This window comes from Cucurbita pepo, chromosome LG08 (assembly GCF_002806865.2).
Source record: "Cucurbita pepo subsp. pepo cultivar mu-cu-16 chromosome LG08, ASM280686v2, whole genome shotgun sequence".
NCBI classification, from domain to species: domain Eukaryota; kingdom Viridiplantae; phylum Streptophyta; class Magnoliopsida; order Cucurbitales; family Cucurbitaceae; genus Cucurbita; species Cucurbita pepo.
The window spans coordinates 1,434,619-1,459,809 of NC_036645.1; the positions used below are offsets into that span (position 1 = coordinate 1,434,619).

The 25,191-nt window shown below is 36.0% G+C and overlaps 3 protein-coding genes across 3 annotated transcripts; all 3 read right to left on the reverse strand.

Annotated features, from left to right (window-relative positions):
* Positions 1-205: 205 nt before the first annotated feature.
* LOC111799608 (tubby-like F-box protein 3) lies at positions 206-4,405 on the reverse strand. The gene is made up of 6 exons (XM_023683012.1): positions 3,819-4,405; positions 2,565-2,652; positions 1,966-2,095; positions 1,696-1,875; positions 900-1,395; positions 206-791 (listed from the first exon to the last, which is right to left on the reverse strand). Exons 1-5 carry the CDS (start codon positions 4,110-4,112, stop codon positions 915-917), a joined length of 1,173 nt encoding a protein of 390 aa, XP_023538780.1. The 5' UTR covers positions 4,113-4,405; the 3' UTR covers positions 206-791; positions 900-914.
* Positions 4,406-7,882: 3,477 nt separating this feature from the next.
* On the reverse strand, positions 7,883-15,089 carry LOC111800950. Its single transcript, XM_023684883.1, has 13 exons — positions 14,744-15,089; positions 14,072-14,216; positions 13,779-13,865; positions 13,541-13,587; positions 13,252-13,309; positions 12,445-12,558; positions 12,105-12,212; positions 11,390-11,498; positions 10,567-10,634; positions 9,761-9,978; positions 9,290-9,325; positions 8,978-9,185; positions 7,883-8,058 (listed from the first exon to the last, which is right to left on the reverse strand). Exons 2-12 carry the CDS (start codon positions 14,151-14,153, stop codon positions 9,012-9,014), a joined length of 1,101 nt encoding a protein of 366 aa, XP_023540651.1. The 5' UTR covers positions 14,154-14,216; positions 14,744-15,089; the 3' UTR covers positions 7,883-8,058; positions 8,978-9,011.
* Positions 15,090-16,291: 1,202 nt separating this feature from the next.
* LOC111799784 (vesicle-associated protein 1-2-like) lies at positions 16,292-21,488 on the reverse strand. Its single transcript, XM_023683263.1, has 10 exons — positions 21,281-21,488; positions 20,791-20,875; positions 19,958-20,028; positions 19,726-19,807; positions 19,321-19,436; positions 19,075-19,257; positions 18,732-18,824; positions 18,066-18,308; positions 17,339-17,416; positions 16,292-16,643 (listed from the first exon to the last, which is right to left on the reverse strand). The coding sequence occupies exons 2-10, from the start codon at positions 20,837-20,839 to the stop codon at positions 16,533-16,535; spliced, it is 1,026 nt and encodes a 341-aa protein (XP_023539031.1). The 5' UTR covers positions 20,840-20,875; positions 21,281-21,488; the 3' UTR covers positions 16,292-16,532.
* Between the last annotated feature and the right edge of the window lie 3,703 nt (positions 21,489-25,191).

A 25,191-nucleotide genomic window follows, 5' to 3' on the forward strand; every position in this document is an offset into this window, starting at 1 on the left:
AACACTAATAATAATGGTAAAAAATAAACATTAACACTAAAATCTCCGAATCCAACCAAATAAACGATCATAAAACCAAAGAATAACACTATTTCCTCTACCAAAGGACCTCTATAACTAGTCACGAGTCTTTACTATTCATTAAAATATACATTTAGAACAATTTTAAAAATATTTGAATATTAAAATTCAAAGATGAAATAAATGAACACAAAACATATAATTTAACCAATTAATTTCATAATTTTGGTAATGATCTTTGGGGTCCACATATTTCCTCCATCTGTAACGTTTAATTATCTGAAACCATAGAACAAAAAAATAGCGTACCTCAAAATCTGCATCACAATTGGCGATCCCTCAGCCATCGGCCCATTCACTAACAAAGGGAGTGTGGGTGGACGTCATCGACGAAGATTCCGATGAAGTAACAGATCGTCAAAGACAAACACAAAATGAAAGATAAATATCAAGCACCTATAAAGTTATACCAATTATTGTCAAGGAATGGAGCCCTTCCTTTTTTTCTTTTTTTTTCTTTTTTTGGTGCATCAGATCATACAAAAGAGTTCATATTTACATCAAAGACAGTAAATATTCAATGTGTACTGTGGATAAGGACACAAAAGGTTACCAAAAATTGGAGAATGAGCTCTGAAATTCAAAGTCTGGCTTCCATTTAAGCCCCCATTTTCGATTTAAGGGTCTTTTATGATACACGCTAATTGCTGGAACCCGTTCAATAGTTCTTGTTGTTGAGAGAAAATCCCACTGCCTTCACTAACTTGGTCCTATTGTAGAAGTTAACCAAGAAATCAGAATAATGACCATCAAATGTCCCAAAAGGATAAAGTGTATAGGATTTTATTAAACGAGCTCAAAATTTAAACGTGTAGAACCTGCTCGGAGATGTGTCATTCACAAGCGATCTTTGTGTCAAAGCTGCTGAGGCAGATGGCGAAGGCCTGAAACGCTGAGATTGGATACCTGTAGTCCATTGTAAATATATCCTTTCCTACTTTTCCAAATTGAAGGATGATCTTCTCATGTTCAGGTCCGGCAGGTCCATTTTCAGGTGAAGCTACTAACTGAAAGTTTTTCACTGAAGCAATTGTCACTCGTCCGTGAAAGTTCAAACACCAACATTGGAGCTGTTCGTGCCACCGCGGAGCCTTGTTTCTGAGCACCAGAAGTCCATCTTTCTGATTGGATGAAGATCCCGATGATTGATCGTCGGTGTGATTTGGTTCATTCGATTTCGACCAGGAAAATCTCATCGATGGAAGAAAGTCTATACGGCTTGAGGAGAATTCGGTCTGTATTGGAGCCACCCCTCCTGGTTCAATAGCAGAGGCAGGAATAGCATCCATGACGCAATGCATTCTTCTTGGACCCCTGATGATGACATACTCCATATTAGCCTCTCTAAAGCAACACACAGGAATAAAAAAGCTCTAACAGTATCTGGTTAATACAGAAACAAGGCAAAAGCAGATTAGTGCGTATCTAGCTCATTCAGCACAAAGTATTACATATACAATGACAAACAACCTTTTATTGGAGGGGTTTATTTTAATTATGCGAGTAATACATCTTGATAACAGATCGTTTTCTGGATGAACAGCACGATTCACAAAGAAAGACTCAAGTCTATTCATATGTACCTTGAACCCAAGACATTTAACTCATATGTACCTTGAACCCAAGACATTTAACTCATATGAGATGTGAGCCACAGGGTAGTTGCCGGCAGGAACTCTAGGTGACACTTGTTTCAGGCCTACAAGCCTAGAGGAGCGACTTCTTGAGATCTTGGCTCCCGCATGAGGTGGCTGTCCATCAACGATTGTGAACTTGGTTCCTAAAAAGTTAGATCTTTGAAAGAAAAATTAATTAATATTTGAGTTAATACAAAAATAAATAAATAATCGTACAGTCAACATCAAACGCTTCCTGGAGCCCTACCTTAATTTTCCAATAAAGGTGCCACTTGCCTTGGACATGTCATCAGCATGCAGTGATATTATATAATCAGTGCAGGTGGCCCGTCGACACTTCCGGGCAGCAAGAAGAAACTTTCCATCGTCAGCAAGTGCTGTCGCCAAAACCAAAGGCCAAAAATGAGTCACTTTCTATGTGCCCCCATCCCCTTTCCCCCATAAAACATAACTATATACGCTATAAAATCTAAAAAGGAGGTCAATACCCTTGAAAGATACAAAAAAAAAAAGCCCCCAGCTAAGAGTTAAAGCATCTTATTAAGGATATTTAGTCCTCCATTACAGCTTACCATAGGTATCATATTTGACCTTACAAATATCTTGTACCCATTTATTGCTCTTTCCATTTATTGTTCTTTCTATATCATTTATAATTTATTTGATTCTCTAAATGATTATAAATAGAGAACTTTCACACGATTTAGTTGCGGTGGTTTTAGCAAATATTCTCACAACTGACTAATGAACTCCTAAAAACAATCTTACAATTAATCCAATAAACACCCAATAGAATAAGGAAGGAAGGAAAGTGTCAAGCAACTTGCTTTAGGTATGGAAGCTTACCACTCGTCAAACTAAGATAAAGGCAATAAGTTTGTGCGGATCGATTCCGTTTTATGAAACAATGAAGAAGCAAATCCCTTGGACCAGGCTGCCAAGCAAAAATAATAATAATAAATTTTTTGAAAAAAAATACAAAGATAAGAAGGAATGTGGTGTCGTAGAAACTTCAAATCTAATAAAATTTCAAAAAGTAAATAAATAATTTTCTCTAATCAGTTCTAGACAAACTATCATTTCAAAATAAATAAACCAATAAATATAAGCATGTTTAAGCAAATGCATATATATATGAATGTATGCATGTGTATATAAGAAAACCCAGAAAGGAAAAACAAGTAGTTCAAATAGTTAATCCAATTAATTGATTTCACCAGAAACTGGAACTGCAATAATGGAAAAACTTATATAACACTCAACAAGTTATCCCTATATTTATACATACATATGTGAAGGAAATAGTGCGCAGCACTCTCATAAAGTAGAAGCCAATAATTAGAGTGGACCTAAAGCATTGCTGCTAAACGTGGCCCCTAAAAAGGTAGCGATAACTTTTGTTGCCAATTTCATGTCTCTTAGAAAGAATTCCACATGATAAACGACAAATTTGAGAAACTGGAAATGTATGTGAGATGTTGCAAACACCACAACCACCACCAAATCAGAGACTCAATTCATACACGAGTTGAATTTTCCTAAACTCGTGTTTTCTCCATAAGCTAATTTTAGAACAAAGTCATGCTTTCTATAGCAATAACGAACGAATTAATATAGAAATTTGATAAAAATATGCACGCAGATTTCTTTATCCCAAAAGATAAACACGATAAATACCAATACAAGAAAGGAATTATAAACTAAATCTGTTCATCTTAATCCCAGATCTTGAACAGGAAGATTCGTTTCTAGTTTTGAGAATAAGTTAACCTAGAATACACTCCAGAAATATGCTCTACAGGGAAAGATAAACAGGATAACAGGATATGTGAATCTAGAAAAGGAAAACCATACATGACGATTGCTAATAATGGACAATCATGAATCAGCACCCTAAGCGAAAAATACGCCAGCATTAACAAGTTCGCCCGCTGAATTTTAGGAACAGAGAACACACAGTAGTATGGAGAGGCTTGGTTCGATAATTCGATTAAAACACAGGAACAAAAACCAAACGGAGTCGCGAATTACATTTAGAACATCAAATTCAAAGCGACGCAAAAAGAATCAGAAAATTAAAACGAGTTTGAGATCCCAAACCTGCTTGACGGAGATAGGAAACGTCAATGTGCCAGAAACCTCGGGAGTTTTAACAATCTCCTTAGTAATCCGTCTCCAGCTCCGGCAAACTCCAGCGCAAGCCACGACGCTCTTCCGCGGAGGCCAAGCATTCTCAGAGCTCTCGATTCTAATCAAAACCTCTCTCAGCAACTCCTGAGGCATGTGAACCCAACAGCTCTGCGCCAAACCATCACCGACTTCGGCCGTCGATCCATCCTGCACCACACGGCGGGACCTGGATCTCATTTCCTGAATTATGCTCTTCAAAGACATGGAAACCGAATTGTATGGCAACAGTCCTTCTCATACAAAGCCTTTGTGAACGAAGAGAAGCCAGAATCGAAGGAGAGAGTGAAGAAGTTGGGGAAAACGAAAGGAATCTTGGCGAGAAAATTGAAGAAATTTCCCGGAAGAATTCAAAAGTGGAAAGGATTGGGATTTGGAAGAGAAAGAGAAGAACAGTGTTGGTTTGTAGAAGGTAAGAATCGAGTAGAGGATTGTGATGTCTACTGAAAAGCCTAATTGCCTCTGAAAAATTCCAGACCTTTGCTTTCTTCTACTCTTTCACATTATTTAACTCTTCAATAAATTAAAATAAATTCTTCAAAATTGCAATTTGGTCCTTCAAAGAGCCCAAAATTAATTTATACCTACTTTTTCTATAATTTAATTAATAAATAATTTTATCATTTTAAATTTTAAATAAATAATGGTAAAATAATTACTTATTAATTTAAATATTTTTTTTTTTTATGAATTTGTTGATTTTCATAATAAAATAAAAAAATCAAAATATATACCTTAAAGGCCCGAGTCCACCGCTAGCAACGGTTGTCCTCTTCCAGCTTTCTCTTTCGGGCTTCCGCTTGAGGTTTTAAAACGTGTCTGTTAAGGAGTGTTTAGTTCTCCTCTCCGACCAACTTGAGGTATTACCGTATATTTAACAATATTTATTTTAAAATTATATTTTAATAAATTAATAATGCTGGATTACTTAACGGAGATGACATGACAATACCATCAATTTTATCTTCTATTTCCTTTTTAGTGTTCCAATAACTTAGCAACTTGCCAGCATGATTAATTAACGCTAATCATGCTGGAGGAAAATCTAACAACGACTAATTTAGAGAATGATCATGAATTTATAATCAAAAAATACTCTCTCTATTGGTATGAGTCCTTTTCGGAAAACCCAAAGCAAAGCCACGAGAACTTACGCTCAAAGTGGACAATATTTATACCATTGCGGAGAGTCATATTCATCTAATGTATCAGTTGTTTAATTTTGTTTGGAAATATAATCTTATCCAAAAATAAATTATTTACTTTTTAAATAACATATGGTACAATTTTTCAAAATATCTCTTAGTAAGCCGTTTTCAAAATATCTCTTAGTAAGCCGATTAAGATATAACACTCAAGCATGAATAAACTGAAACTATATTTGAATGAGAGAAATCTTGCGAATACGTAAATTAGAGTAGGTTGATTGGGCCGATGGCCCGAACAACCCCGAATATATTTCACAACCTAACTCAAATTGAATTTTTTCAATTTTTCAAAAATTTAACTCAACCCAAAAAAAATCTAATCTAACTTAACTTTTATGGTTTAAGTTGGATAGTACGGGTTGATCGAGTTATCAAATCATATGAACATTCCTAATGCAAGTATCATTAGAAAGACTTAAATTAATTAAAAGTTATTACTAAAAAATTAACCGAACAATCATAAAAATTAATCGAACAATCATATGTAAGGTGACTTCCCAAATTTTTTCTAAAAAACATGTGAATTTGGATAAAACATACTAAAAGAACCCGTGTCAATCAAGACTGCTACCACATGGTTTTTGCTAGTAGGTAAGGATCAACCAGCTCCCACCACATGCCCCATTCATTTTATGCTAATCATCCTTTTATTATCTTCTCAAATTTATATTATTCTAAATGTGATAATTATGCTGTTTTTAACTTTATAAAATAATATTTTGGGTAGAGTAAATATTATTAAAAAAAATTAAAAATTAAAATAAACCTAAAGTTTTTTTAAGTTTGCTAAATAACTAAAAAAAAATAATTCAAGCATATGTCGTTGACTAAAAGTCAAACTCGAACTTTTATTATTAAACTCATATAATAATTTTAAAAAATAAATAAATAAAGTAAATAAAGAGGCCTGATTTTTTGGAAATCAAACGAGTCTTTTGCGACTTAGGAGTCCTCGCAATTTGAGAATTTTTTAAAAAGAAAATCATTAAATATATTCTTTGAGGAAAAGTTTAAAACTTTATATTCGAGTAAAAGTATTAATTTTGAAAAGATAAAGTCATAATTTGACTTTAAAATTTAAAATAAAATAATTAAAACCATTGGGCCCATGGCAATTATGTCTGCCATTAGTATGGGCCCACTTGAAGGCCCACTTGGACACAGGCTTGTCCATTTAATAGGCCCAGGGAATTCCTTCTAAACATCCTTTTACATCCTTTTACAGGTTGTTTTTAGGGTCATCAAATATTAATTAAAAATAATTCCTGCTTTTTTATTAAGAAAAATAAATAAATAAATCAATCAATCAATACTTTTTTTTTTTCTTAAATTAAAAGAATTTTAAGGTTCCATTAAAAACCGTTTTTAGTGGCTAAAAAGATCTTACCATAAAGTTTGTGGTTAATCATGATTTGTTATCTAAACATAAATACATTCCATTAAGATAATATTTTTTATATAAAAAATAAATAAAATTTATTTATATATATATATATAGACACAAATATAAAATAGTTTAGTGGAACTAATTGTTTGGTATTGATTCTTTTCCTCAATAATTCTTTAAAATAATGGAACTAATTTTTGTAAATTTCAAACCTTTAGATATTTTTTACTACAAACTTCAGATATTTAGATATTTTAACGAGTCAGACTCAAAAGCTACAAAGCTACAATTATCTAAATTTTACGAATAACTAATTGGAAAGACAATTTTCTTCACGAAACGATTAAAACTTCCTGAATCACTATCAAGCCGAGTAGCATAAATTATTCAAACTTCCTAAATCACTATCAAGCCGAATAGCATAAATTATTCAATAAGGTTATTACAATAAGACCGATAGTTTTGCACCATTGAATGTAGATTTTCTCTCTTTTTTTTCTTTTTTTTTTTTCTTTTATATAAAAAATAATATCTTAATTGAATAGACCCACTAAATTTGCACCAACTAAAAAATGCCATTCTAGAAAATGAAAGCACCCAAAAAAATCTCAGGATATTTAAGCAGCCATTATCCTTATCTTGTGTAAAAAATATTCCAACGGACCAATTTTCTTGGCTACAAAAGAAAGATTCCTACGACCTACTTACATAAACACCCAAAAATAACTTTTAGACTAATAACAGTCCAGACCTACTTACATAAACACCCAAAAATAACTTTTAGACTAATAACAGTCCAATGGTCATAGAAAAAGTTACTCAGTTAACCTCCAAGAAACAAACCGAAGGCTTGTAAAGTAACATAGCTAACTACGAGCTCTAACAAAGACTAAATTGATAAAGTCAGATGCAAAAGAGACTTTTGTTGAGGATAGATGGTGAGGAGTCCTACATCGGCTAATTAAGAAGATGATCATGGATATGAATTTATAAGTAAGGATATATCTTCATATCCTCATTGGTATGAGGCCTTTTGGGGAAGTCGAAAGCAAAGTCATGAGAGCTTAATACTGTTGTGTGGAGATTCATAATTCCTAACACCTTTTGCACCAAGCAACTCCAGGTTAACAAACTCTCTTAAGTCGTTATATTCTCGACATAAGAACTTTAACCTAACCTAACCTAACCGAACCAAATGTCTAGTTTCCGAAGAAAGGAGAAGAAATAAGTCATGTTTTTAATTCCTTCAGCTCTAACACTGTCATCTAATAAATATCTACCGGCGAGAGAGCCTTCACAAAAAATTAAAATGATCGCATTTGGAGTGGCTGAAAGACATATTTACACTTGGCAGTGAACAGACGAGGTTAAATACAAAGAGATAGAATGAACAATTTCAAATGATTTTCATTGCCAATATCAAAAACAAGGTTTATGGTCCTAACCTCAAGTTTAGGGTTAATTACATATACCACTGTGCCTACAAAAACGTGCCACCAAGACTTCTATACAACAAGGACACTTCCGCTTGGCTGTTGCCTAGTCTACAATGGTTTGCCTGAAAAATCATGAATAATAATAAGCATTTTCCTCTCCTAAATTGAGTTAATATTATAATGTCACTATCATGAGAATGTGAAAGATAGTGATAACAGTCTTTCATATCCTCTTGTGTCCGAAAAAGAAACACTCGCATCCTCGTGATCGTTTGGAAAATTATTGAAAAGACTGTATCACCAGAAAAGGACAAGACATCAACCACAGGACAAGGACAATTTCTCATGGAAGACAAATGATAGAAACAAGGAACAAAAAGTAGAAGGGCGATCTCACAACTTCTCATCTTCCCAGAAATAAGCTTCTTTTCGATTACCCACTGCACAATGAACTAAGAAAAAGGGAACTCCGAGGCTATTTCTTTACAGGGGTTCCTAACGAGCCTTTAACCCCACCTGACAGCCACTCAAAGGGATGATGACCATACTTACTCACAATAATCCTATACCACATAGAATTTGACTCAGGAGGGAACTGCCATATCCATTTTATTAACAGGGCTCTATTACGAGTCATAAGATTTCCAAGATCTAACCCACCAAGACTTAACGCCTTTCCCATCGCCTCCCATCTCAGAAGTTGCACAAAATTGGGATTCCACTAAGTACAGAGCTAATGAGAGTCATGCTGCCACCTCTCCAAGAGCCAATCTTTTTCTCACCTGGTCCACAACAAGATTTCCAAAAGTAAGTTTCTTGGGTTACGTCCCGGAGGAAGGCCTAAAAAAGAGGTGGGAAATGCACCGATCTCACACCCGACTAAAGAAGCCCCCCTGCCTACCTTTTCAGAATCACAATTCAAATCAAGAGTTCTAGGTCCTGACATTATCACAAAAACAAACTTAAAATAACTACATTATCACAAAAACGAGGAAATCAATTAATGGGTGACAAAATTTTGAAAACTACAACAAGCAGTACCTGAAATATCTTCAAAATAGTTAGGACTAGCCGTCTAGGTGGATAGTTTTTTCTGTGTCAATTCAACTGGAGCAATCTGTGGCCATGCAACACTGCTGCCAACAACAAACTGATTTGAGGCACCACCGGCAGGCAGACATTTCCCAGATGAGAATATGGCCAGATTGTTGTCAGGTTTCAATGCAGAGGTTAAGGAATGACTATCCATCTGTTTTCCAAGGAAGAGCAATTGTTTTACATCATCCGGATAACAAATTGATGCAAGCTGATGCTTAGGTAAAATTTCACAACTAGCATAATAGAAGACTATACCTGATGTTCGTGATGTAACTTTCTTTTAAGTTTTCCCTGAAAGACAGTGAGTATGTGGAACAATTGTATTTTGTTGTTAGAAAATGTACAGTCCATCAAGTAATATAAATTATATTACAATGTTAAAATTGCTTGAAATTGAATGGACTAGAATATAAGTCTGTCTTAAATTCTAAAAATATGTAATTCATTACATTGGAATGCATTAATGTGCAAAGATATATCTCTATAATGCCTTGTATCAGTGTCCATGCTTTCAATTCCGGCAAAAAGACCGCCCTTTTAAGTCAGTATGTTAGGCTATGTCAAACATTAACCATCGTCAATGAATGGAGAAAGAAAGAAAGAGAAAAGGCTGACAGCTGACTATGCAAGGAAGTCCATGGATTTACACATATATGACTCAGAAAATTAAGAAACCATTACATAAAAGATAGAAAAGGGAACATTTAAAATAATATAGATCAATACCTTCTTTCCAATAATATCATTTGTTTGTTCTTGGGACGACTCCTCCTGAGAAGAATTATCAAATTGTTTTACATTTTCCTTCGTCATTTCATGATCCACCGTATTACATATTTCCTTGCTAGATGCAACAGCCTCCCAGTAAAGATAACCAAGCGCCGAACGTAAATGATTACTTCTTTGAGAGTAATATATTTTACTTGCAAGAGGAAACGGAACATCTGGTGGACAAGAAAATAAATAAATGTCATCAAGCGAAGCAAAAGAGGACAAGCAATAACTTGAGAGAAAAAACTAAAGCATAATCAATAATTTAAAACCTCTCTAAAGAAAGAAAACAAATTTCATTAACAACAACTCACGCCCCAAGAAAAAAAAAAAAGGTAAAATAAAATATTCATATATTTCAGTATTTGAATGTCTTCCTACTCTAGGATTCCTAGCTGAATACACCCACGATAAACATCTCAAAGGAAGTAACCAGAAGACCCAGAAATTTCTGTTCACTTCCATGAACCTTCTTTTGTGTACATCAAAAAATTTATAGAAGCTACAAACTCAAATAAAATTTGATTTCAAGTACTGGATCCACGATTCACGCATAATTATATATGCAGATAATATTTCTAGTTAAATTGTTTTTTTCCTAGATGGAAACTAGTAAAGCTCTGTAAGTTGCAAATGTATACTGCTCTTCTTCCAGCGAGCACTATGCTTTACTTTCATCTTTCTAGCAATAATCTAACACTTACACACATTACCAAAAGAAAAAAGGAGGGGAAGCTGGCTTCAGGGGCATGGTTTCTCACATCTAATTTTTTCTTTAGCTGACGATGGCTCTAAATCAGATGTCAGTAACAGTCCTTCACCAGTTATCCTACAAGAACACAATAGGAACTGAATCATATACTTGGTGACCATTTCTTAACAAACGATTGCAAACTATAACATCTGTCATTAAACTAGACACCTAGTCCTCAGAAAAATAGTCCATGAAAACTTGCCAGAAAAAGCAAGGAAATGGTTTGGTTAGGTAAGAAATTAGTACAATTTGACATTGAATGCATCTTAGCTGTCTCTTCAAACTCCCTGAAACTGCATTTTGTCATACTCCCACACACTTAATTGGAGAGCTTTTTGGTGATTTTCTTAGCCCTCTATAGCTTGAGTTGCATTTCTTGCCCACCTTATTTTTAGTAAATATGTGTAAACAATGAAGTGTTTTCTTATCTTAACTATATATATTGATAAGACTATATATTTGTAAGAGTATAATAACAACAACTCAATGTACTAGAAGATATTGAAAAGCATAAATACGACAACACACTTCTCTAGCTTATGGATTACAAGGCTTACCATAACTTATAGCTTAAAAGCAGACGCAAAAACTTAAAACAGAGAGTAAAAAAGGAATATAAGTTGAAAACCCCGTGTGCATGTGTGAGTTCTAACATAAAACAAACCTCAGGAAAAAAAAAACAAATGAAAAGAACATAAAGTAAAAAAACACCCAAAACTAGAATAAAACATTGAAGAAAAAATTGCCCAAGCTAATAGGAATTTTTTTGCACATAATAGTTGTTAACAGATAAAACAACGAAATTCAAATAAAAAAAGAAAATGTCATACAATTTGGACCGCTTTGTGAAAGGATGTGTCAAACTAGCTGAATGATCTACAACACCAGGACAGACTCCTGTAAAATCATCTGGTATAGGCGCCACATTGTAGGTATTTCCTGAAGGAAAATAAACCATATGCACCAACTAACATAAGCCATTGTACTTGAAGGTTGAGAAATCCTTAAATTATAGTTTGTTTAAATAACAATCGGATCCAAAAAAATATCTTGGCTTAAAATAAAAAACCTTAATTCATCAGAATTGAAATATGTATTTATTTAAGCCAACAAAAGTCCATTAGAGGAGACAAGAGCCGGGCTATATCTCATAAGCTGGCCAATATACACCTTGGATGGTACAAAGAATATAGATGCTTACCCAGTCCTCAGCTATTCCTTAAAACCGTAGAAAGATGAAGATGGATAAAATCATCCTATTCTATAGGCAGGGAATGAGTTCCCTCTCCATTGCTACACTAGCACATACAGGAACAAAACAATGGAAGACCTAGCACTACCATTACAAGCATAAGAAATTACTCCATATGAAATTCTGACTCTGTTGACTAATAGATATTTTAACAATAGTTCACATAGAAAATGAGAATATATATACATATATAGCCACATAAATAAAGTACACAACCTCATATATTGTAAATCAAAAGTTAGAAAAGGAAAAGAGTAAAAGAGAGCACAAACTAAGGATAAAGGTGGATTTACTTTTTGTTAACTTGACCATTTCAAATTGGTTATTAGTTGGAAATGCAGATGCAGCAGAATAATCAGCATATGCTGATTCAGATCCTTCTTTCTCCAGAGCTGATATATCTAGGAAAGATTAAGAACTAAAAAAATGTAAACCCAATAACAAGACTAGCCTGCACTGAAAAATCATAAAAAGGAAAGAGAGAGAAAGAAAGAGAAGGTTCACAAATTACATTGAACAACTCTTCTCAAATTCAGGACAAAGCCGAGCATAAAAGAGACAGGATAACAGGAAGTCCAAAAGAGAGAGGTTCATCAATTAGAAGCAGGAAATAAATGTGACATGGAAGGATACTAGCATCAGCAGGTAATAACTTTTTCCTCTCCTTCCTCGAGTGTTTTCTATGGCCCATCCCACCATCAAGGTCCATAATAGCTCCTTGTCCCAAACTTAATGACCTGCAAAGTTCTGGTAAAATGACATGAAGATAACTCAGGAAAGCATCATGTCCAACCTATGATACATACAAGACTTCACAATGGGGACCCTGACAATAATTTTCAGATTCCATTGGTCCACCCAAGTGTAAACTAACGAAACATAAGTCTAAATTACAAAGACTAATATACCTCAACCGTAATACAAGGTAAGAATTATAGGGTAAAAATTCATTATAAACAGGAGAAAAACATATCAAAAAGCACCAGAGGCATGATTGGATTATTCATATTGCCAAAAATTTGGATTTGAGTACAAATGACAAAATGACCACAAACAAGCTCATTATTAGATTTTTTACAATACAACTTAAAAGAATTTATTACAACCTAAACAAATATCGACGAAATCTCTGAAACATTCAAAATCAAATTATTCTTCAAATGGGTACGAATTCTATGACACAAGATCTAACCTTAACATTAAGTTAAGTATAGCAGAATACAAGCATGAACACTTATCTTACACTGAGTGTCGATGTCAACGTTGACATGGATAGACTAAGATGTAAAAACAAGTGCAAGACATTAACAAAAGTATGCACATTTAAAACAACAGCAGACAAAAAAAAAAAGTAGGGGAACTAAACATAATTTGATTGGGAAGAACCACAAGCAGTGAATACCCCACCACAAAAAGAAAATGAATAAATAAATAACAGACCAGAATGAATGATGTATTGGCTGGCCTTTACTGGCTTCTTACAGATATTGCAGCAAACCTACACGATCAAATAAAAGGAGAGAAAATGTGAATTCAAATCAATTAGGAAACATATTATTGTAGATTATTATGTACTGAACACACCTTATCCAAAAAAGTAACAAAAGCTGCAAAGTAATAAAACAAGAACTGAAATGGACCATCTGAGAAAATTGTTTTGCTTCATCGTACATCATGCAAAAATGACAAGATTTTAAATAGACGAACTACAAATGTCATCAAACCTTACCAAATTCAGGGGATCGGTCATGGGCTTCAAACCAAAAACGTGCATATCTGCAAATAGAAGATATAGTAAACAAACCTGCTTCAAAAATCTAAATGCCTACAAACAAAAACATTAATACTCAACCCACAGGACCATAAAAAATATGAATTCTAAGATCAAAAGAACATTCATTTGTAACCAAGGAATAAAACATTTAACGCTACATCATGCAATAATTGAAGTAGGATTAGGTAAAAACCTTCTTCATCAATTAAATTTGCTTCATCTGCATCACGAAGTTCTCTGCAGAGAAATTCAGACGCTAATTTCTGATGACCAGCTTCCTCTGCTCGATAGTAAAAGGACATTAATTATGACTCTGAATGATAGATGAAATGTAACTCAGAAGATGGCATTATTCCTACAACAATCAATCTAACCAATAATTCTATCTGACTATAACAGTCACACAATGACATTCAAAATGTAGGCGGAACGATTATTAAAAAAACAAAAACAAAACAAATGCAGAACTCATCTCTCCTGGTTTACCTGCAATAGTTCGCGAGAAACTCCCAGCAGCTAGAAGCCTTGTCATCACCGCCATTCTCACACTTCCAACTGAGCAAACCATTGAGACTAGGCAAATGTATTGTACGCGAAGGAAAAAGTTTTACACCGCTGGGAATAAAAACATCTAAAAGAAAGAAAAAAAGAAACAGTGAGACGAATCCACCTGCGTTGCCACAAACAACGAAATCTTTTCCCGTTTCAAAATTAAACTCGAAATATAACCTTAAGTATTGAATTAAATATATTTTTTATAAAAAAAATCGACAGTGCTCAGCCAGAAANAAAAAAAAAAAAGAAAAAAAAAAAAACAACAACAACAACAGCTGATTAATCTAACTCCAGAACTAAGTCAATACCATAAATCATATAACTTCCGGGCGATTAGGTAGAACGACCACCAAGGGAGAATGGCGACTTGTTCAACTTTACATAAAACGAACAATCAATCGACATGCAACACAAACACAAGCACCACAACCTCAATTTCACAACAAGGCAACATAATAAACCACAACAACTAATAGAATCATCAGAAAAGCCAGTCAAAAGCAGCAAATAAACCAAAAACAACAACAACAACAACAAACAAACAAAACTCGTGAAAACAAACCGCGAAAACGAGCTTTCAAATGGCAGAAAACCACGACTAACCTGCAGAGAAGCTCCTCCAATCATACACGCGCACAGAAACCGGCGAGAAAGCAGATAATTTCGAAACGATTGCAGAAACGAATTCTGCGAAATTTGTGAGAAATGCTGCGGAAGAGATGGGCGAGTAGCATCAAGGAGAGGAGAAAAACAGTGGAGGTGGAGAGAAGAAACCTTATGGAAGAAGCGATGTAGAGAGAAGAAAGAGAGCGGGAATTTTTCCTCCGCAGTGGTTTTGGTCTTCTTATCTGAAATCTCTCTCTTTCTTCACTTCGCCGCGCAAACAGAAGAAAATGTGAGGTGCCATTTGGCAACTGCCAAATCAGAAATCTTCGTCGCCGTTCTTCGATTGTTCTTAACCCTTTGATTACTGGGGCTTCCGTTTATTTTATAATTTTAATATTATTTTGTTTTTTTTTTTTTTTATTTACTTTTTTTTAAATATTTTTAATAGAAATAATGCTTATGAGAGACTATTACAAATTATTACAATAACCCCAAAACTATGAGATAATTACAGTCATACCTTAATTTTTTTAATTTGTTCAATTATAATATAATTATATGCACTAATGTCTCGGTTCACTCCGACACCACTTCGGTCCATCACGAACTTGAACATCGAAGTTTGTAGGGGCACAATACTGAGTAACCGACGGTTATCTCGGTGGCTTTCAGCAATGTGAGCGTTTTTCCTCAATTAGAAGTCAAAGATCATGTTCCTAGAGTCAGCTTCTCGTCCTTGTCTATCATTTTCTTTTAATGAAAGAATCGATAAGGTTCGTTCCATATTTATAAGACAATACCGAGTAATGGTTTTGACTTGTGAAGTAATGCGTACTTGTAATTAAATTTTTGCAGGAACATAGTTCGTTTACCCTAAAATACTACACGAGAATTAATAACTTGTTTTAATCGATATATTGTATACTTTTAAAATGGTAACAAAAATTAAAAATTAAAAAAAAAAAACTATATTTTTCGATTATTATCTTTGAAATCCGAAAAAAGATTGAAGCAAAGATTAAGGCACTAGATCAATAAATCAATAATAATTATTAAAAAAAAAAAAGATAGTTAAAATAAAAATACGATTAAGTTGTCATATGTAGTTTGCATGGAAAATAACTTGGATGGTGAAGCACGTGAAACCTTCCAGAATGAAATTGCTTTTCACGTGACTGCTTCTCCACAAACCGACGTCGTTTTCTCCGCTGCCACAGAATCAACCTCTGACAATTGTCGGAATGTCAGATCCGGCTTAAGGAGGAGGAAATGCCGATACCGCCATTTTAAAAATCATTCAAATATCTGACAATGGTATGATATTGTCCACTTTGAGCATAAGCTCTCGTGACTTTGCTTTGAGCTTCCCAAAAAGTCTCGTACCAATGGAGATAGTATTCATCTGTAAACCCGTGATCTTCCACTAAATTAACCAATGTGGGACTCACTTCCAATAATCCTCAACAGACGAAATCATTAACACCATTATTTTTCTCGTATGTTCTTCACAATTTTGATAAAAAAATAAATACGAAATACGAAAGAATCAAGAGCTTTTCACATTTAGGTTAAAATCTCCTTATTTATGAGGTGATGTTCTAAAAAATAACAAGGAAAGCAAAAGGCTTTACATAGAATCATAAAAAGGTACTCATGAAGTCATATACAACAAAGACAATTGGACTACACAAGAATTGGATCAAAGACAGCAGCCAAGTCCAGAATCTAAAAGAAAAATATATCCAACAATACCTGATGGATCCCCCATTGCTTTGTTCTGCTTCTGCTAGGGATGGATGAAGTATCCAACAAGAACACTGATCAAAGCAACCATCACAACATACATTAAGGGGAAGCCTACTTGGATGCTTCTGTGCCCAGTTTTTCTCAATGTCTCCTGCAACATACATCACAACATACATCAAGGACCTCTATGCTGTAATGATAAAAGATATCTTGAATCAACATGTTTAATGGAGCCTCTATTTGATGGGTTCATCCATTCCAAAAAGTGGTAGCGACAGTTTCGAGTCGTCAAAGAAGTTATTTGATATGTAAAGAATGAGAAACAATCCCGTGTCATTTACAAGAAGCGAGGAGAGGAATGACTCAAATCATCTATTTGATGGGTTCGTCCATTCCAAAAAGTGGTAACGACAGTTTCGTGGCGTCAAAGAAGTTTTTCGATGCGTAAAGAATGAGAAAACGATCCCATGTCGTTTTCAAGAAGGTGTGAAGATGAATGACTCAAATCATCTATTCGATAGGTTCATGCATACCAAAAAGTGGTAACGACAGTTTCAAGTCGTCAAAGAAGTTATTTGATACGTAAAGAACGAGAAACGATCCCCGTGTCATTTCTAAGAAAGTGAAGAGATGGATGAGCCAAATCATATTCTTTTTTGTTTTTTGTTTTGTTCCTAATAATTTGGTTCTCTAGATTTGTTTTGCTTTTTCCCTTTTGAGATTTTGATTATTAGCTCTTCAATTTACACAAAGTCTCTTATTTAGATCCTAGAAATATTAGACTTCCAACTTTTGAATGACTTAGAAGTGTAAAGACCAAAAAATAATAATATAAGAATAACTTACCAAGTCACGCTTGAGCATTTCCCTTTCTTGAGTGGTTACCATCCTCTCCTGTTTTAGCCTCATTATGGTAGCTTCAGCCTGCATTTGATAAACAAATTCTTCATTAATGGCTGAAAATTTGGATATATTTAGCAACAACTAACAAAAACAAAAGCTGTACTAGATTTTTTTTCTCCTTTCTTTTATTTTTTAAATGGAAAATTGAGCTTTCATTGGAAAAAAATGAATGAACACAATAGTGAATACAACAAAAAANCCCCCCCCCCCCCCCCCCCCCCCATGGAGTGCAAGATTCTCAACTGATAGGGAGAGGAACGAAGCGACACTGCTTCACTCCAAAAAAGAAGTGAGCTACGTCTGAGTTAAACTTGGAGATGGGCCAAGGTATTAGTGAATGTAATCGCAAAGAGAAGAAGAATGCTAAAATTGCAGCCCCACAAACGGAGCCAAACGTCCATCAGTTTGTTATCTTTCCGTACAAAACTATGCACGAGATTGAGCTCGAGTATGGTAAGAAACTTTGTTAAAAGGGGAGAGAAGGGAAAGGAGAAGGCAAGTAATCACCAAGGAGCTAAATTGCTTAGCGAGAGACCTAGGAGTCTCAAAATCCCAAGTTGTTGGGTTGAATATTTTATTTTTCTCTCAACATGAATAAACATTGTCGTAAAGAGAAACATAACTACCACATAAAGTACTAGATAGTCTAGCTTCAAGAGAAAAGGTCTACCTCTATCAGTTCTGCATCCATGAGAGTTAGCTTTGACTTTAGCTCTAACAAGTCTTTCGTTAAGTTTAACTCTGGCAGATCCTTCACTGGTTTTGATTCCTCAATTCCCTCAACTGGTGTGGTTTCAACATTGTCAATTGGTTCGGCCACCGCATCCTCATTTTGTCTCGTTGCAACATCCTCAGCTTCTCTATTGTCATCTGACTCTTTACAAGTATCAAGTTTCTCAACCCCCACAGCAACCTGGAATAGATAATAGTTCAAACACACAAGGAAAAAAGATTGAACATTGACAAACCATATCGAAGGGATCCGAGTGTCTAATAAGTCATAAATGCAGGAATTTAAACGCCATGTATCTTTTCATGCAATATTAAGACCACAAACTCAATGATAAACGGATGTATACTTCGATGGGAAATCCCTTAACATTTGAAAGCTAGAGGAGACTATAACAGCTCAAACCCACCGCTAGCAGATATTGTCCTCTTTGGACTTTCCGGCTTTCCCTCAAGGTTTAAAACGCGTATACTAGGGAGAGGTTTCCACACCCTTGTAAGGAATGCTTCGTTCTCCTCTCCAACCAATGTGGGATCTCACTGAGACCTTGACAAGAATGTAAATATAAACACATATGACTTAACAGAGTTGCTTTCATGATCATACCTTATAAGGTGGAGATAACTGTAGGGGGGAATCAACTGGTCTAAGCTCATCTATGTGTTTGCGGGTATCAAGTCCATTGGCATCTTCAGCAACCTAGAATATATCAATTTCCAATCAAGAGATACACTCCGAAAAAAAAAGGTTCAACTACAATCATGTTTTCCATCAGAAGAACATATGTATGATAATGGTTAAGAATCTATATGCTTCATTCCACATGACATATATGCTTATTATAATAACCTCAAGATTTGAAACTAAAGCCACCCTGCAATCAGACCGAAGATGGATCGAGTTAAAACAGAAGAAAAACGTAACACATGAACGGTGCACGGTTACTTACCTTGAGAGGCGGAGGTATGTTCTCAACTCCTGTCTGCATTCTATCTTTTGGCAAGGAAGTTTCAAGATTTGGATCTAGTTTCAGCTCTCCATTAATTGGTAACAAAACAGGAGGTGGCGTCGCGCTTACTAGAAAAACCTTCAGCTTCTTCTCTTCAATGTGCTTGCCACTACCCTTTGCAAACTGCTTAGCACAACAAAATCTTAGAACAAGGCCTGTGAAACAAGAAACAACTATAATTCTTACCAAGTCAGGAGTGATGTCCTCTTCAGATGTTCCAGCAGGAATGACTGTCCCTTGGACCAGGAATTTGTCTTTGCATTGCATATCAGGTGGAGCCGTACGCTGAGCTAGCATGGTGACTGCATAGATCAAAAGTAAGCAAGTAATCCTTCTGAGTCAAAATCAGAGCTTAAATACAACAAAATAAATATTAAAACAAACCGAGGCTATTATGTCTAACAGCCAAGTTGCATGCATCTAACTATTCTAACAGGATAATCGTTTGACCCTACAATATTTGGTTGTTAAGAGAACTCGCAACTTTGAACTCGTTTCTTCTAAACCCTTAATCATTTACACGACTCTTATTAATCACCAGGCTAATCCATGGTGGTTCCAAAATTTTACAAGAACGGTACGCTACGATACCTGTGAAGTCACACGTATCCTTAGGCTTAATGACGCCAGTATTGGGTCGAACACAGTACTTCTTGGGAGACGTAGTTTTTACCTGTATACAAAGTTTTTCTATTAAACAAGGCTTTAAGATTCTATTAAACAAATTTTTTTCTGATTGTACTGAAATTGTAGCAGACACCACATTGAAAGGAATAGTATTGGCAGGAAAGAGATTTTGTATGACCCATTTGGAATACTGTACCTTGAAAGCAATATGCTGATCAGACTTATTGATAAGCTGTATCAAGCATGAACTTTGAGTCTTCAACTCAACTGGAAGAAGAAAGGATACAAAACTTGTTAAAATAACACTAACAAGTAAATCTTATTGAGCACTTTAACTTCACATATCAAGAAACAAGCTCCCACCGGCTAAATCATACAATATATTCGGTCTGCTTTCTTCTTATTACAAACTAGCACGTCTAAGCTACAACTCAGTCTAAGCCAGGCCTACCAAATTTTTATATCATGATTTAAGCTTTACTTTCATCTAAGACAATTTGAGGCTAATAATGTAACATCTCAAGCCCACCACTAACAGATATTATCCGCTTTGGTCTGTTACGTATCGCCGTCAACCTCACGGTTTTAAAATGCGTATGCTAAAGAGAGGTTTTCACATCCTTACATAGAATGTTTCATTCCCCTCTTCAACCTATGTGGGATCTCACCATTCACCCCCTTGGAGGCCCGCGTCCTCGCTGGCACACCGCCCGGTGTCTAGCTTTGAAACCATTTGTAACAGCCCAATCCCACCGCTAGCAAATATTGTCCGCTTTGGCCCGTTACATATCCCATCAGCCTCACGGTTTTAAAACATGTATGCTAAGGAGAGGTTTCCACAACCTTACAAGAAATGCTTGATTCCCCTCTCCAACCTACGTGAGATCTCACAGATAAAGTAGAAACACTAACACTACGCAAGTCAAAATCTGCAGCCCTTTCACTGGTATCTTGCCTGGTAATATATACTTGGATGTTCACAATGAACTAGAAAAAAAAGATGTAAAAAGGAGTTTCTCTTATACTTACAAGTAAATTTAAGTTCGCCCGGTCGAATTTCAAAAAGCTCCATAGTCATGACTCAATCAGCTTAAGAAACAATCAACTTCTGAAACTGCCATTGCAGAAAGCTTTAGTCATCAGAGCCAGAGGGAAATCATTGAAGTGAACCGAGAAGATGAAATTTCACAAAATAATGAAAACAAAATAGATATAGTAACAGACTCCATCGATCTACTCATCCAAAAAGGGAAAACAAAGTGGAGCGGCAACAAAATAAGAACATTTCAATGCAACAATCAGATCAAACAAACAAACAAACAAACAACTCTTATGCTGCCCACAACCATAGTCACCAATCTCAAAGAACAAACATACAGACAAAGATTTANAACACGTCAAGACACACAAAAATACACGAAATCAAAAGGGGAAAAACAGAGGGATCTGAGAAAACAGCTACACTCCGATCAAGAACAGCAGAAGAAAGGAAGAATTAAGAAAATGAGGTACAACGTACAAGCACAGTAGTAGCCGAGTTGAAGCGATTACGCGATTGAATTGGAAGTTTGGCGAGGGAGCAGAGTAGAAGAAGAAGGCGTGGATGAGTGAAGAGTTAGTTGGAGAGATCTGAGCTAAGCAGCAATGGAGGAAAGGAATGAGAGGAATTGGAAGCAGCGAAGGGGACAAGTGAAAGCAGCGAGCGTGAAATAATCTTGGATTTGCAGAATGGTAACGATGGCTACGCGGGTCTCTCTCTATCAGTACTACTATCTTCTCCCCCGCTCCCATGGTCGGCTTGCTCTAAGCCGTTAATTTTTGAAAAAGTTAACTTGGCTCAAGCTCGGCTCGGCTCGGCTTCTTTTTTATGAAAGCTTCAAATCCCTTTAAATATTTAATATTTAAATAAAAATATTTCAAAAAATAAATAAAAGTCTTTGTAAATTATTGATATATTTTATTAATCATCCATATAAAATGGCGTAATAGCGTTATAATTTAGATTATATTTTTTTTTCTTATATTTATAAATTTAAATTAAGTTGACTAATTATAATTTATACAAAATAAAAAAATGTCACCCACTTATAATTTTTCTTATAAAAATTTTGAATTAAGTTGACTAATTAAAAATATTGAATAATTAAAATTCAATTGAGTCTATTTTTATTTTTTGGATTTTTTTTCAATTCATTTTTAAATATATATTAATAAAACTAATTCACAACTAAATGAACTTACCGGTGTGATTCTTGTGGTATGAACTATGGTGCTCAAGTTAGATCGAAAAAAAATTAGTGTAACTGCTCTGCAATCCTTGTGATCGACCTATACCAATAAGTGATGGTCAGTTTCAACTTGTTTTTCGACGTCCAATCATTAGTTGAATTGTGTTAGCTTAGGTTCGATTTTTTTCATATTATAAAATCATCATTTTAAAATATCAAAATTTTCTTCTCTACTAACGGCAAGTTTAGTTAGATAAATCTCACATGTCTTTCACGTAACAGCAACGGTAAAAGTTATTCGAGTGGAGTAGAACATGACCTGCAAAACATGGTAAATACGCCCCACAACTTTTGGATTAGGTCAAAAGATAGCTAGATTTAGAATGGATTAGGACTACACGAACCAAGAGCACTTTGAAGTGCATGCCCCATATGAAGCTGACCACGTAACTTGGAATTCGACCCGAGTCTTCCTTAATTATTTATTTAGTTGTTCTAATCTTAATTCGTTTAGATCTGCGTTGGGCTTTTTTTTCCCTTATTTTATTTGTTTATGTTTATCCTAAAGATTCAAATTTCACATACAATACGCTCAATTATCCGTTATTTTATTATTTTTACTCGATAAATATCCAACTTTTAGGTTATAATTAAATAAAAATAACGCCATAAATATGAAATTAGCCCGTTGTGTTGATTTTCCTTAGCCACGCAGAAAAGAAATTTGGCTAAGAAGCCGAGGCTGGTGGGTTTTCCCTTTTAAAACAGAACAAAACGGCGCCGTTTTAAGGAGACGGCGTTACATTATTCACCGAAAGCAAAGAATAGAAGACTTTGGTGTTAAAAAAAGAATGCCTTTTTATTTCGTCTCATTGTCACTGTGTGGGACTTGGATTCCAAGGTCCATTTTCAGGATCACCTTTGGATTCTCTTTTACAATTTCTACTTTTTCCTTCCTTTCTTTAATAAATAAAATAATATAAATGAATACCCGTCAATTTTGGTGTCATTTTTTCAACCATGTTTAAAACTATTTAATTTTTAAAAATCATCGTTACTATCTCGAACAGACCACCAACTCCACATTGGATTCTTGACCCTAGTCAGGAGGTCAATGAACATCCTTATCTCGATTGTAGAGTGTCGACTCCATGTTGGGTTCTGGCCCTGGTCAAGAGGTCAATGAGCGTCCCTATCTCGAATGCGGAATGCTGGCTCCATGTTGGGTTCCTAATCCTAGTCAGGAGGTCAATGTGCATCCATATCTCGAATGTGGAGTGTCGACTCCATGTTGGATTCCAGTCCGGGTCAAGAGGTCAATGAGTGTCCCTATCTTGAACGCGAAATGCCGACTCCATGTTGGGTTCCTGATCCTAGTCAGGAGGTTAACGAGCATCCATATCTCAAATGTGGAGCGTCGACTCCATGTTGGGTTCCGATCCTGGTCAAGAGGTCAACGAGCGTCCCTATCTCGAAAGCATAATGCCGGCTCCACGTTGGGTTCCTGATCCTAGTCAGGAGGTCAATGAGCATCCATACCTCGAATGTGGAGCGTCGATTCCATGTTGGGTTCCGGTCCTAGTCAAGAGGTCAACGAGCGTCCCTATCTCGAATGCGGAATGTCAGCTCCACATTGGGCTCCTGATCCTAGTCAGGAGGTCAATGAGCATCCATATCTTAAATGTGGAGCATCGACTCCACGTTGGGTTTCGGTCCTAGTCAAGAGGTCAATGAGCGTCCTTATCTCAAATGCGGAATGCCTACTCCACGTTGGGTTCCTGATCCTAGTCAGGAGGTCAATGAGCATCCATATCTTAAATGTGGAGCATCGACTCCACGTTGGGTTTCGGTCCTAGTCAAGAGGTCAATGAGCGTCCTTATCTCAAATGCAGAATGCCTACTCCACGTTGGGTTCCTGATCCTAGTCAGGAGGTCAATGAGCATCCATATCTTAAATGTGGAGCATCGACTCCACGTTGGGTTTCGGTCCTAGTCAAGAGGTCAATGAGCGTCCTTATCTCAAATGCAGAATGCCTACTCCACGTTGGGTTCCTGATCCTAGTCAGGAGGTCAATGAGCATCCATATCTTAAATGTGGAGCATCGACTCCACGTTGGGTTTCGGTCCTAGTCAAGAGGTCAATGAGCGTCCTTATCTCAAATGCAGAATGCCTGCTCCACGTTGGGTTCCTGATCCTAGTCAGGAGGTCAATGAGCATCCATATCTTAAATGTGGAGCATCGACTCCACGTTGGGTTTCGGTCCTAGTCAAGAGGTCAATGAGCGTCCTTATCTCAAATGCAGAATGCCTACTCCACGTTGGGTTCCTGATCCTAGTCAGGAGGTCAATGAGCATCCATATCTTAAATGTGGAGCATCGACTCCACGTTGGGTTTCGGTCCTAGTCAAGAGGTCAATGAGCGTCCTTATCTCGAATGCGGAATGCCTACTCCACGTTGGGTTCCTGATCCTAGTCAGGAGGTCAATGAGCATCCATATCTTAAATGTGGAGCATCGACTCCACGTTGGGTTTCGGTCCTAGTCAAGAGGTCAATGAGCGTCCTTATCTCGAATGCGGAATGCCTACTCCACGTTGGGTTCCTGATCCTAGTCAGGAGGTCAATGAGCATCCATATCTTAAATGTGGAGCATCGACTCCACGTTGGGTTTCGGTCCTAGTCAAGAGGTCAATGAGCGTCCTTATCTCAAATGCAGAATGCCTACTCCACGTTGGGTTCCTGATCCTAGTCAGGAGGTCAATGAGCATCCATATCTTAAACGTGGAGCATCGACTCCACGTTGGGTTTCGGTCCTAGTCAAGAGGTCAATGAGCGTCCTCATCTCGAATGCGGAATGTCTACTCCACATTGGGTTCCTGATCCTAGTCAGGAAGTCAATGAGCATCCATATCTCGAATGTGGAGCGTCGACTCCATGTTAGGTTCTGATCCTAATCAAGAGGTCAACGAGCGTCCCTATCTCGAACGCGGAATGCCGGCTCCACGTTGGATTCTTGGTCGTGGTCAGAGTCAATCACCACTAACAAGACAAAAAAATTTGGCCTTTCCCCAAATCAAATTTCAAAATGAAAATAACTCATAAATTCAAAAAATAGAAAACAAAAAAGGTCATCGTAGTTTTACCTTATGGTTCGTTAATTTAGAATTTTATAAATTAATATCTACAAATGACAACCATATCATT

Bases quoted from the DNA above. Each gene is read 5' to 3' on its own strand.
- LOC111799608 (XM_023683012.1), bottom strand. From the start codon at position 4,112: ATGTCTTTGAAGAGCATAATTCAGGAAATGAGATCCAGGTCCCGCCGT. The intron at 2,653-3,818 runs GTTTGGGATCTC...TTTGCTTGGCAG, and splicing joins TTCCTATCTCCGTCAAGCAG to CCTGGTCCAAGGGATTTGCT. The intron at 1,396-1,695 runs GTACATATGAGT...TGTCATCATCAG, and splicing joins TTAAATGTCTTGGGTTCAAG to GGGTCCAAGAAGAATGCATT.
- LOC111800950 (XM_023684883.1), bottom strand. From the start codon at position 14,153: ATGGTTTGCTCAGTTGGAAGTGTGAGAATGGCGGTGATGACAAGGCTT. The intron at 13,866-14,071 runs GTAAACCAGGAG...ACTATCGAGCAG, and splicing joins TTTCTCGCGAACTATTGCAG to AGGAAGCTGGTCATCAGAAA. The intron at 12,213-12,444 runs GTATCCTTCCAT...AATCTTTCCTAG, and splicing joins GTTATTACCTGCTGATGCTA to ATATATCAGCTCTGGAGAAA.
- LOC111799784 (XM_023683263.1), bottom strand. From the start codon at position 20,839: ATGACTATGGAGCTTTTTGAAATTCGACCGGGCGAACTTAAATTTACT. The intron at 18,309-18,731 runs GTATGATCATGA...TATCTATTCCAG, and splicing joins AGTTATCTCCACCTTATAAG to GTTGCTGTGGGGGTTGAGAA. The intron at 17,417-18,065 runs GTAGACCTTTTC...TATCAAATGCAG, and splicing joins TGGATGCAGAACTGATAGAG to GCTGAAGCTACCATAATGAG.